The following is a 13313-nucleotide window of genomic DNA, read 5'->3' on the forward strand; positions in this document are numbered from 1 at the left end:
GTCTCTATTCTGTTCCATTGATCTATGTGTCTATTTTTGTGCCAGTACATAATGTTTTGATTACTACGGCTTTGTAGTGTATCTTGAAATCTAGGATAGTGATACCCCCACAGCCTTGTTCTTTTTCAAGACTCCTTTGGCTACTTGGGGTCATTTGTGGTTCCATACACATTTTAGGATTGTTTATTCTAGTTCTGTGTAAAATGATGTGGGTATTTGATAGAGATTTCATTGAATCTGTAGATTGCTTTGGATAGTATGGACGTTTTAACAATGTTATTTCTTCCATCCATGAGCATGGTATATCTTCCTTTCTGTGTCATCTTCAATTTATTTAAATGGGAGGTCTTTGTAATGACACAGGCAAAAGATGGAATTTGGGAAGACAAGAAGTATGGAAAGGAGAAAAGCAGCATGGGAGACAATTTAGGGGCAGGATCAAGGGGTATCATTGACTGAGAAAGAACACCAGAAGCTTTGGCATCTGGTAGAAGGCTTTATGACTTGAGCATAATGAAGGTGGAAGGGGATAAAGCTGAATAGTGAGTAGAGACCAGGCTATGCAGGGACTGGTAAGCCAGAGTTAAGCATGTGGATTTCATTCTCAGTGCAATGGTAATTCCATGAAGGTCTTGAGGCAAGGCCTGGAATAGTATAATTTGAACTTTTAAATGGATTCTTTGGCTACAGTATAGAAAGTGGAGCCTAGAGAGCCCAAGATTCAGACCACAGAGACCAGTTATGAGCCTTTTGTGGTCTAGATGAAAGATGGTGAATCAAATAAGAACGTTGTCAGGTAAAAGGAAAAGAGTAGGGAGTAAAATCCATTTTGCAGATTGATAGGATTTGCTAATGAACTGGATACTATGGAAGAGGGAAGGGATTAAATCAAGGATTATCCCTGGATTTCTGACCTTACTACAGGATGGATGGCCAGAATATATGCTAAGATGGCAAGGCATGGGAAGGAAATTGTTTGTAGGGAGATAAGATTTTAATTTTGGCTGTATTGTTTAAGATTGTTATGGAACATCTAAATTGGAGAGGTCCAATAGGCAGTAGAATATACTCGTCTGAAACTCAGTAGAAGCTATACAATTGGCAATTCCCCGAACATAGATAGTAACAACAACAACAACAACAACAACAACAACAAAACTCACAAAAGACAAAAAACCAAAAGAAAAAAGTGAGGAAAAAGGGAGGACCTAGAAAGGTAGCGGGACAATAAAAGGGAAAATAAAAACAAAGAGAAAAGGAAAGAGTGAGGGGAAAGAAGCAATAGCTAGGTCAGTATAAGGGAAGGAGTGGAGATGGAAGTTAGCTTGGAAAGGATTGGAAATTAAATGAGGTTGTAAATGGTGTAGAGATCAAATACAGTCAAGTTTTTATTCAAGTTGTGCTGTGAAGGGGAATCGAATTAAGGGGTTGTTAGATGGAAGAGATAAAGCTGAAGAATACAGGATGGTGTTGGTGTTAATCAAGATCAACACTGTAGAAAGGGGGGCAGATTTGTGTGTAAGATAGTAATGACAAATAGCATGTGCAAAATGCTTCACAGTTTACAAGGTTTATTCTTATATGATTTCATCTTTCCTCACAATAACATGGTGAGATGATCATGGGAGGTATGGTTATTGTCTCCAGTTACAGGTCAAGAAGCTAAAACTTAAAAAATATCAGATTAATGTTAGTTTCTGCTAGTAGGTAGACTGATGGCACAATCATTACTTGAGACTAAGTCTTTAGATTCTAAAACTTTTCCCTGTACCATGGTGATGAGTTAGAGTTTTATTTCTTTAACTTGAACACTCCAGATTTCAACTGTCTGTGGAACAACCAGGTAGAGGCAGAAGAATATAATGATTTGAGTCATTGGATTTGAAGGCAGGAAACGAGTTCTCAAAGTTTAATATTTGACATTTTTCAAACATATGATTGTCAGTAAGTAACTTAACCTTAACTTTCTCAATTAAAAAGAATGCCCATATTTACTGAGCACATCTTTAAATTCTAGATCTAGGCTAATTGTTTTTATTTTTATTTTTAAATTAAAATTATTTTTAAGTTTTGATACATAATTGACATAGAATTGTATTAGTCTGAGTTGTTCAACATAATGATTTGATATATGTTTATATTGCAAAATGTTACCAAAGTCTAGTTATCATCCATCACTTCACATAGTTATGACAATTTTTTGGTGATGAGAACTTTTAAGATCTACTTCTTTGCCACTTTCAAATGTATGATATAGTGTTGTTAACTGTAGTCATTATGCTATACATAACATCCCCAGAACTTATAATTGGAAGTTTGTACCTTTTGACTACCTTCACCTATTTCTCCCATCCATAGCAGCTACAAGTCCGTTTTGTTTCATTTTAAGAAATTTAATTCCAATGTAGTTAACACACAGCTATATTAATTTCAGGTGCACAATATAGTGATTCAACAATTCCATATTTATTTTAAAGCACCTTGAGAGCAGAGACCATATATTACTCAGTGCTCATCAAAATAGTCCCAATCCCCTTCACCTATTTTACCCATCCCCCACCTACCTCCACCCTCCACTAACCCAATGTTCTCCATAGTTAAGAGCATTTCTTTGGTTTGTCTCTTCCCCCAACCCCCCTTTGTTAATTTGTTTTTTCTTCTTAAATTACACATAATGAAATCATACGCTGTTTGTCTTTCTTTTGACTGGCTTATTTCACTTAATGTTATACTCTCTAGATAGATCCATGTTGTTGCAAATAGCAAGATTTCTTTTTTATGGCTGATAATATTCCTATGTGTATCACTTTTCTTTATCCATTCATTCATTGTGCTAATAGTTTTACAATATCTCAATTCTAAGGAGAAACTTTTAAGATATAAACTGATAAAGGGGGAAGCACAGATAAAATTGTGGGACACAAATCTTTACGCTTTTTCAAAGAGAATGATAAAAGGGACAAAAATGAGATAGAAAGATAAAGGATACCAGAATGAAAAAGAATGGTATGAAGTTTAGAGGTCAATCTTGCAAAAAGATGGGGGTGGAGGATCTCTTCCTTTGAATGTCATGGATGCTAGAAAGCAAAGAGGGTGAAGGTAGAAGCATGTAGAATGGAAGTTAAAGTTAGGTGAAGGCAAACAATAATAGATCTTCTCATGTTCTCAAATTGGCTAGAAGTAGGGCTTTAGTTGGTGAAATTTCTGAGTGTCAAAGGCCTATTGAGCCCCTATTAGAGAAAAATTTATAGAACTTGGAGGAAAGTAAATTATTAGAAGGGGCTAGGTTTAATTATTTTTCATACAGACATGCTAGACCTTTACAAAGTGGTCCTTAGTCACACAAAGATAACAAAGTTCTTCCACTCAACTCCTCAATGAGGGTTGCCTTGTGATAATAGTTAAATGGTATTTATATATTAGGATTATTTTCTAATTTAAGGTCTAGAATGATATCAAGGGCTAATCCTTCCATGTGAATGATCAGAGCTTAAACTTGAGTGCTAGAACTCTGCTGACACAGGATACTCTCTGGACAGGTCCTGTGGAAGTAGACATTAGGAACAGAAGAGGATTTCCAATGGTCACATCAGCCTCCAACATCACCTCAACCCATCCGTCAGTCTTCGTGTTGATGGGGATTCCAGGCCTGCAGCACCTACATAATTGGATCTCCATTCCCTTCTGCTCAGCTTATACTCTAGCCTTGCTAGGCAACTGCACCCTCCTCTTCATCATCCAGACTGATGCAGCCCTCCACGAGCCCATGTACCTCTTTCTGGCCATGCTGGCAGCCATTGATCTGGTTCTCTCTTCTACAACACTTCCCAAAATGCTAGCTATTTTTTGGTTCAGAGATCGGGAGATCAACTTCTATGCCTGTCTGGTCCAGATGTTCTTTCTCCACTCCTTCTCTATCATGGAGTCAGCAATGCTTCTGGCCATGGCCTTTGACCGCTATGTGGCTATCTGCAAGCCACTGCACTACACCACGGTCCTGACTGGGTCCCTTATCACTAGGATTGGCATGGCTGCTGTGACTCGGGCTGTGACACTAATGACTCCACTCCCCTTTCTGCTCAGACGTTTCCACTACTGCCGAGGCCCCCTAATTGCCCACTGCTACTGTGAGCACATGGCTGTGGTAAGGCTTGCCTGTGGGGACACTCGCTTCAACAATATCTATGGCATTGCTGTGGCCATGTTTATAGTGGTGTTGGACCTGCTCTTTGTTATCCTGTCTTATATCTTCATCCTTCGAGCAGTTCTACGGCTCTCCTCTCAGGAGGCCCGTTACAAGGCCTTTGGGACATGTGTGTCTCACATAGGTGCTATCTTAGCTTTCTACACACCTGTGGTCATCTCCTCAGTCATGCACCGTGTGGCTCGCCAGGCTGCCCCTCATGTCCACATACTCTTTGCTAATTTCTATCTGCTCTTCCCACCCATGATTAATCCCATCATCTATGGTGTCAAGACCAAGCAGATTCGCAAGCGAGCCTTAGGACTATTCTCAAGAAAGGATGTATAAATGGAGAGTTAGGGACAGGTGGAAAAAGAGTGGGACAGACTGAATGCTGAACTGGGGGTGGGGGTATGATAGGAAGTGGAGGGATGCCAGTTTAGTTCTTTCCTGGTGTAATGAAAAAACTTAATGATGTCCTGAAACGCAGTCACCAGTATGATCAGGACTCATGGGGCTGTATTCTTTGGTTGCCTTTGAATTCAAAGGCTGACTGCTGACTTTGCTGCCTTCTCAAAGAGCCCACTCTATTAGGAGGCTTGACAAAGGCTTGACCCACTCTCCTCTTTGTGTCTTTAGATAATGTTACCAAGATGCTTTCAAGTTCATTTAATAAGACTGTGAGAATCTGAGTTTCTATTCAGAGCCACTGGGATCATGAGCTGGGAAAGACCAACATTTCATCTGAGACAAGAGTACCTATACAGTTTGAAAGTTGATGTCCAGTATCTAGCTAAACATTACCAGTTTTGGGGAACTCAATCTTCCTGGGCTACAGGTTCCAAGTCAGACAGTTTTGCTTGTTAAAATTTATTTCTTCAGTTGAGTCAGCCTATGTATTTTTTGACCTATTTTGACCTCTATATTCTCATGACCAATCTCTGAGTAAAACATGTCCCCTGCCATTTCTTTACACATCATGCAACTCTTTGCACACAGATCTAGCTTATGTTTTCACCAAGAATGTGAATTCTTTATTCATTCAATAATCCAGTAACAAAACATTATTGAGTCCTAAATCTGTGCTGGGAATACATATTAAGGTGGGGGTGCTGCACTTATGTCTATGTCCCAAGAGAAAGGAGGAAATGCTAAACATAATAGGTTGTTGTCTCTGACCTGCCCATCACAAGGCTCAGTATCATGAAAGACATAGGTAGGCAAAACAGACAGGAGATGGGGATATCGACCTGTATTCTCTTTCTTTTCTTCTATCCGATGCAAACTTACATGCTAGAAAATTTCCTTAATGTTAATCCTGACAACTAGAATTTGTGTGTGATCATATAGGCCCTCATACACCATCTTCCACAAATGCATTCTTCTATTTTTATCTTGTGAGTCCCTTGTTTCCTCAGACTACTCTTTAGAAATTATATATCTCTATCTTATTCTGCCTTAATTTCTGTCTCTGGGTCTACATATGTATCTAGACATTATTTAGCTTTGAAAGAATCTGAGCCTATGTCAGGTGGGGTATGGAAGGATGGAAGTTTCAAAGAGGGGAAACTGTAGCACGAACCCAGGGTCTTATGCTTGGTTCACATCTCTGCTTTTATAATTCCCTCTGACACCAAAACACACACACACACACACACACACACACACACACACACACACGGAAATGATATTCTACCTTTAGTTTCTATTTTGTTAAAACCTCTCGTTTCTTCTGAGCATAGTTGGTACAGGTGGAAAGCTTAAAAACTGCAAATACTAACAACACAGTGTATAACTTGAAAGAAGCTATTTCCAAACAGAGGTCTTCTTGTCCTTCTGATGACTTACATGAGGAATGTCACCAGCCTGTAGATCTTACCCATCCCCAATGAGGAAAGAATGGCTTTGCTTCCATTATAAGTCCAATATTACAAAGATCCCATAGCCAGGTGTTCTAATATCAGAACCACCAGGATTAGTCAGAAACAAGTTATATCTTAAAATGGGTAAAAGAATTACCCCTCTAAAATTCTAGTACTAATGAAAATATTCGTCAACAATGAAGATGAGTGAACAAGTGTTACTAACAAAAACTGATGGAATGTGTCAATATTAGGCCTGCACTAAAAGCAAAACTAAAATTAGTCCTTTAGGCTGAAGGAAAATGAGCCAGGTAGAAACACAGAATTGCAGGAGGAATTGAACAGAAAAGCTAGATATGTGGATAAATATAAATATTGGCTGAACAAAAGACAGAAAAGCAAATGGAATTGAGCTGAAATGTTCTAATATTCTACTAGTGACCTTCAACATAGTTATCTAAGCTATGGCCATTCCCTACTCCATGTGCTTGTTATCCCTGCATCCATGACATTAGGTTTTATCCCTTCAGAATGGAGTCAAGGGGCAAAGTAAGGTACTTTGTTCCTTCACACCCTGTCTACTTTATCTGGCTCTTGTCTGGATGTTTTGACTATAAGCTATAGTCAGTCACTCTATTAAGCCTGTCACCTCAGCCTCCTGGCCATGGCTCTAGATCCCTGTTTCCTACAAACATGACACATATAACTGAATAGTGTGTCCATATTCCATCATCAGCTTTCTCTCAATCCAAAGTGGATTTTTTTTTCTGTCTCACCTGCAATTTGCCCCTGATGTTAGCTTTTCCCACATTAGTATTTAGGTTAGTTTCCCTTTGTATAGTCTGTACCTCCTCAGCCTTGCTGAGCTTCGCTAATTTAAGTTCCAAATTTAAAGGTGTTATGTAGAAATCTCATTTTGTTTCAACATCCTAGGAGATCATCCATCATAAAGAGAGCTCAGTATACACACCCAGAAGCCAACAGTTAGGAAAGATAAAGTTAGACCCAGTATACTTCTGTCAAAAGGAACTATGTATAGTTGGGGTATAGAGCTCTGAGATTGCTTTTAAAACATATAACCTACCAAAACTAAATCATGGAGAAATATAAAGCCAAAGCAGACCCATAAATAGTGTAGAGATTAAGTTAGTCATGAAAAACCTCCCATTAAAGAAAAACCCAGGAACAGAGGGCTGCATTGGTGAATTCTACCAAATATTTAAAGAATTAACACTACTCCTTCTCAATCTTGTCAAAAAAAAATCGAAAAAGAGGGAACACTTTCAAACTCATTTTATGAGGCCAGGATTATCCTGATACTGAAGCCAAAGACATCATAAGAAAACTAGGCTAATATCCCTGATGACCATAGACATGAAAATCCTAACAAACCAAATCCAACAGCACATTAAAAGGATCATACACCACAACCAAGTAGGATTTATTCTGGGGGGTCTTATATATACAAAAATATAAAAAAAAATTAATGATGTGCCACATCAACAGAATAAGGAATTAAAAAAAATCACGATTATCTCAATAGATGCAGAAAAAGCATTTGATAAAATTCAATATACTTATATGATAAAATCAAATAGTACTAGAATAAAAACACATAAATTTGATAAAGGCTATATATGAAAAGTCTATAACATTCTCCATGTGAAAAACAAAGATTTTCTCCTAAAATCAGGAACAAGGCAAGAATGCCCACTCTTGCTAATTCTATTTAATGTAGTACTGGAAGTCCTGGCCAAAGCACTAACAAGAAATAAGAGGCATCCAAATTTGGTAAGGAAGTAGTAAAATTATCCTTTTGTCAGTGACAAATCTCATATATAATAAATCCCTAAGATGCCATAAAAATATTGTTAGAACAAACAAGTCAGGAAATTTACAGAATACAAAAATCAATATACAAAGAAAGTTGTGTTTGTATATACTAATTATCTTGAAATTAGTACAAGAATCCCATATATAATAACACCAAAAAGAATAAAACAGTTAGGAATAAACTTATGAGGTAAAAGATTTAAATACTGAAAACTAAGGAATATTATTGAAAGAAATTAAACATGAAAAAACGGAAAGACCTCTTGTGTTCATGGATTGGAAGAATTAAAAAGTCCATAGTACCCAAAGCAACTTACAGATTCAATGCACCTCTATGAAAACCACAAATATTGTTTATGGACGTAGAAAAAAGAATTTCATAATTCACATGGAATTATAAAATGCTATGAATTGTCAGACAAATCCTGAGAAAAAAGAACAAAGCTGGAGACAGCACACTTGATTCCAAAAAGTATTACAAAACTATAGTAATCAAAATGGTATGATACTGGCATAAACATAGATACATAGACTAATGACACAAAGAAAACCCAGGAATAAATCTACACAGATGATCAATTGATCCATGAACAAGGGTGTCAAGAATACACAATAGAGAAAACAGTCTCTTCAGCAAATGGTGAAGGGAAAATTGGGCATCTACATAAGGAAATTGTATTTCTATCTTACAGCATACATGAAAATCAACTCAAAATGAATTAAAGACTAAACATAAGACATGAAGCTGTAAAACTCCTAGAAGATGACATAGGGGAAAATCTTCATGACCTTGGTCTTGGCAATGATTTCATGGAATGACATTTAAAGAAGAGGAAACAAAAGTAAAAGTCAACAAGTAGGACTATATCAAAATGAGAATTAAAAAGTAAGACTACATCAAAGTACACAGCAAAGAAGACAATCAACAGTAAAAAGGCAACTATGGAATGGGAGAAAATATTTGCAAACCATGTATTTGGTAGGAAGTTAATCTCTAAAAGCATAAGGAACTCTTACAGCTCAAACTAATAACCCCATTTTGAAATGGGCTAAGGACTTGAATTCACATTTCCTCAAAGAGGACATTCCGATGGCAAGCAGGTATGTGAAAAAATGCTTATGGTCACTAATTATTAGGGAAATGTATATCAAAACTACAATGAGGTATCACCTAACACCTGTCAGATTGGCTATTATCAAAGACAAGTGCTGGTGAAGAGAACACAGTGGAGAAATTGGAATTCTTGCACACACTGTGGATGGGAATGCAAAATAGTGCAGCTGCTATGGAAAACAGCACAAAAGTTTCTCAAAAAATTAAAAATGGAACTACCATATGATCTGGCACTTCTTGGTATATATCCAAAAAGAATTGAAGTCAGGATCTTGAAAAGATATTAGCACTCCTGTAGTCATTGCAGCATTACTCACAATAGCTGAGAAGTGGGAAAAAAAGCCTAGAAGTCCATCAACAGCTGAATGGATAAAGAAAATGTGGTATGCATATTTCATGAAATACTAATTAGCCTTAAAAAAAGACATTCTGCAATATGCAACATTATGGATGGACCTTGAGTTTATTATGCTAAGTGAAATAAGCCAGACCCAGAAGGATAAATTCTGCAGGATTACACTAATATGAAGTATCTAAAATATTCAAATTCATAAAATCAAGGACTAGAATTATGGTTACCAGGAACTGGGGGGAGGGGAAATGGAAAATTATAGGCATAAAGTTTCAGTAAGATGAATCTATACAAAATTGTACCTGTAGTCAATGTATTGTACACTTAAAATTTGTTAAGAGGATAGGTCTCAAGTGTTCTTATCACAATAAGACAAAATAAAGACAAAATTAAGTCAAAAATTAAAAGAGCATCTTTCAAATTAAAGATAAAGTATCGTGGGAAATTGTAGTAGTCGTCATCATCATCCATGGCAGACTCTGGTATAAGGTATAAACTAGTTCCTTTCTTGGGTCTTTGAAAAATAGCAGCATTGAGTCCAGTTGTAGGTAGAATATCACCTTTTATTATTTATAAGTGGTAATTATTAATAAGTAATTACATCATAATCATAATGGCTTCTCGATTATATAGTTAGTGATCTATTCTTCTTGTGGTTTAGGAAAAATTGGGATTATGATTTCCATTTTAGAGATAAGGAAACCCATCTGAGATCAGGGAAGTGCCATTCCAAAGTTACAAGCTGGAAATCCATGTCTAGCTGCAGCCAATATGTAACATGTATGCAAAGTAAGATCAGATATTTTTACTTGGTTAGGCTGGAGTTCCTGCCCTTCCAGGTCACAAACAGGAATTGGCTTTGGTTTATATGTTTAAATGAGTCTCTCTTTGTTAGGAGACACTGCAAGGATGGGGTAGAGGTAAATAGAAGCACATTAAAGACCAAGGCACAAGCAGGATTTACCTGAAGCACTCAGTGTCTGGAGAGTTAAGCATGACCCCTGGGAGGCATGATTTGAACCACAAAGAGGGAGGTGGCTTGGGCTGCAGCGAACTCAAGGGGTGGGAGCCCTGGGTCAGGGGAGTCCTCTTGTGTTTTTTAAAACAAGAGGTGACATGTGGGGAGTGGGGAAGGATAAGGACACTCTCAATTTCCTCCCATACCTAGTCCTGTTCCTAAGCATCAACTCCCTGCTCTCTCCCCAGTTCCTTTATTGCCTCTGTTTTGGCTCTTCAACGAAGGAGGCATAAGTACTAAGAATCCAACCCAAATATTTTGTCTACAAACTCCAGAAACTCCCTTCACTATAGAGGATAACCAGAAACACTGGTTCACCTCCAAGAAGTTTTGGCTGATTATTCCTATGTGGATCCTATCATTTCTCACTTATCATTCCTCTTCCCACACTTACCAGTATCCCTGGGCCCAGTTAGGAGGCTTCTGCATTAGTCAAGAGAGAAAATGAGCCTGAACTAGAAAGATACAGGGAAAGGTAAGAAATATGTATTTTTGAATAATGATGTGTTAATTGAAACATGCTGTTCGACCATTGTCTACTGGTCTCTTCCTTCTAGAGAATGAGTGTTAAGGGAAGAGATAGGAGCCATTAACTTGGGCATTATTCTTTAAAACCGTCTTTAAAGTGACCTCTGCTACAATGATAAGCTCTACAGGAAATCATTTTGCAATGTCATTTCAAATATAAGGAGACAAAATCATCTTGGTAATAATATGCTCTTGGAAATTCACAATTTTTCATAATACATCAAAATAAGTCAAAGAAATGAAAGAAAACAAATGTGATTTCTGAAACAGATCCAAATAAGGTATCATGATACAGTAGGTGATAGGGACTGATTTTAGAAGTTTGCATAAATTCTAACAGTGCGAACTCTTGGTTAATGAGCATCAGCAAAGACTTTCTAATGGCATTTACCTTCTTAGGCTCCTCTGTAATAAAAACTCACATTTTTTTATATCGTCTATGAATTCAATCATTTTAGAGATGAATATTTGTACTTGGAAATAAATTTTTAAATCTTGCAGACAGGAAAATATGTGAGCACTTGTATAAATTTGAGTCCATACCCTAGAAATTCCATAGATAAAAATATCCATAAACTTTAAAATCTTTTACTATTCCCTAGGGCCTGCCTAGAGCAAACAGATAAATACTTTGTAAAATTTTATCCCCCCACCCCTTTTCCTGAGTTCCAAGCTCTTCCAGGGTTGCTGATGGGGTAATCATACTGGCCCCTTTTATTTGAATGGCTCAACGAGAAATATTTCTTATAGGTTCTTCTCCCACAGGCCACATCCTTGAAGGACCTTAGGTGACTATCTTCCTGTTTGAGTCTTAATCTTTCAAATCCATCATTCGGATATCTTTTAAGGATATATTTTATTGACTTTAAAATAGATGCACGCATTAACTGAGTACTTTCTGTGTATGAGACCCCTCTAAACAATTTTAGGAGAAAAAACAAATAGACAAGTTCTGTTGTCTAGAGTGGTCATTTTAGCTCTTGAAATAGTACAAACAGGATAAAATATTAACTAAAAAAACAGGTTCCCATGTTCTGGATATTAGGGGAAGATGACTGGCTCCATTATGCTCCCACTCTGAGACTGTGAATCAGAGAGGTAGGGTTCATGCACCGTTGAACACAGAGTGTTCAGACCTGACCAAAGGAGGGAGAATATTAATTTTTTAAAGGTGTAGTTTTATGGAGGAAGAGAGAGATACGCTTATATGACAAATAAGGCTCAGCAAATCCTGATTATACAAAAGGATTTTATATATAATCCCACTTACTCTTCCCTATAATCCTTACATAAAAACAGAGCATTGCTATTCCTTATTTAGAGAGGAAGAAACAGGGGCTTGGAGATAAGGACTTGTGCTTAAAAAAAAAAAACCCACATTAACTGTATCCCATAAGAGAAGAAAGATGGCATAAAAACTGGGCCACTCCAGTGTTTAATGATTTGAAAAAATAAAAATGAGCTAGAGGGAAAGATAAAAATTGTTGATATTACCCAGTGATCCAAAAGAATTAAAGCATGCCATTTGCAACAATGTGGATGAAACTAGAGTGTATTATGCTAAGCAAAATAAGTCAGACAAATATTGTATGATTTCACTTATAAGAAAACAGATGAACATAGGGGAAGGGAAGGAAAAAGGATAAAAACAGAGTGAGGCAAACCATAAAAGACTCAAATACAGAGAACAAACTGAGGGTTGCTTGAGGAGGAGTGGGTAGGGGGATGGGCAAGCATTAAGGAGGGCACTTGGGTTGAGCATTGGGTGTTATACATAAGCGATGAATCACTAAATTCTATTCCTGAAACCAATACTACACGATATGTCAACTAACTTGAATTTAAATAGTAAAAAAATAGCATTCTTGCTAAAGATGAGAGTTCTCTTATGAGGAGAATGAAGAAGCTGTGAGGAGAATGGAGGGAGAGCCACATGAATAGGGAGTTTAACATGAATTTAGATGGAGAACCAAAAGACACAGCAGCTCCTCATTTTCTCAGTAAGCTAGAGGCAAGGCTGTACTTAGAGATTTGTGAATGTGGAGAGGACCTGAAAGATATATTCCAGAGCAGTTCTTTCCTACAGAACTTTCTGCAATGATGGAAATATTCTGTATCTGAACAGTCCAATATGCTAGCTACTAGTCATGTGTGTCTGTTAAGCACTTAAAAGTGTTGTGACTGAGATATTGAATAATTTTAATCAAATTTAAACAGTCACATGTGACTAGTGGCAACCATATCTCAGAGTAGTGCTAGAGAAAACAGATTTTGTAATAAATCGGGGCATTACAAATTGCAAGCTTTATTCAACTTATACAGACACACAAGGCCTGAGATTTCAGGACAGTAAATTGGTTTTTGTGATTGTTAGCTTAGCTTGATCATCATGTACAAATGTGTGTTCTAAAACGATGAATTAG

At 37.1% G+C, this 13313-nt stretch overlaps 1 protein-coding gene across 1 annotated transcript; it reads left to right on the forward strand.

The window, feature by feature from the left end:
• Positions 1-3580: 3580 nt before the first annotated feature.
• On the forward strand, positions 3581-4538 carry LOC122483413 (olfactory receptor 52K1-like). Its single transcript, XM_043580416.1, has one exon. The coding sequence runs from the start codon at positions 3581-3583 to the stop codon at positions 4529-4531; it is 951 nt and encodes a 316-aa protein (XP_043436351.1). The 3' UTR covers positions 4532-4538.
• Positions 4539-13313: the final 8775 nt, after the last annotated feature.

This window comes from Prionailurus bengalensis, chromosome D1 (assembly GCF_016509475.1).
Source record: "Prionailurus bengalensis isolate Pbe53 chromosome D1, Fcat_Pben_1.1_paternal_pri, whole genome shotgun sequence".
NCBI classification, from domain to species: Eukaryota; Metazoa; Chordata; class Mammalia; order Carnivora; family Felidae; genus Prionailurus; species Prionailurus bengalensis.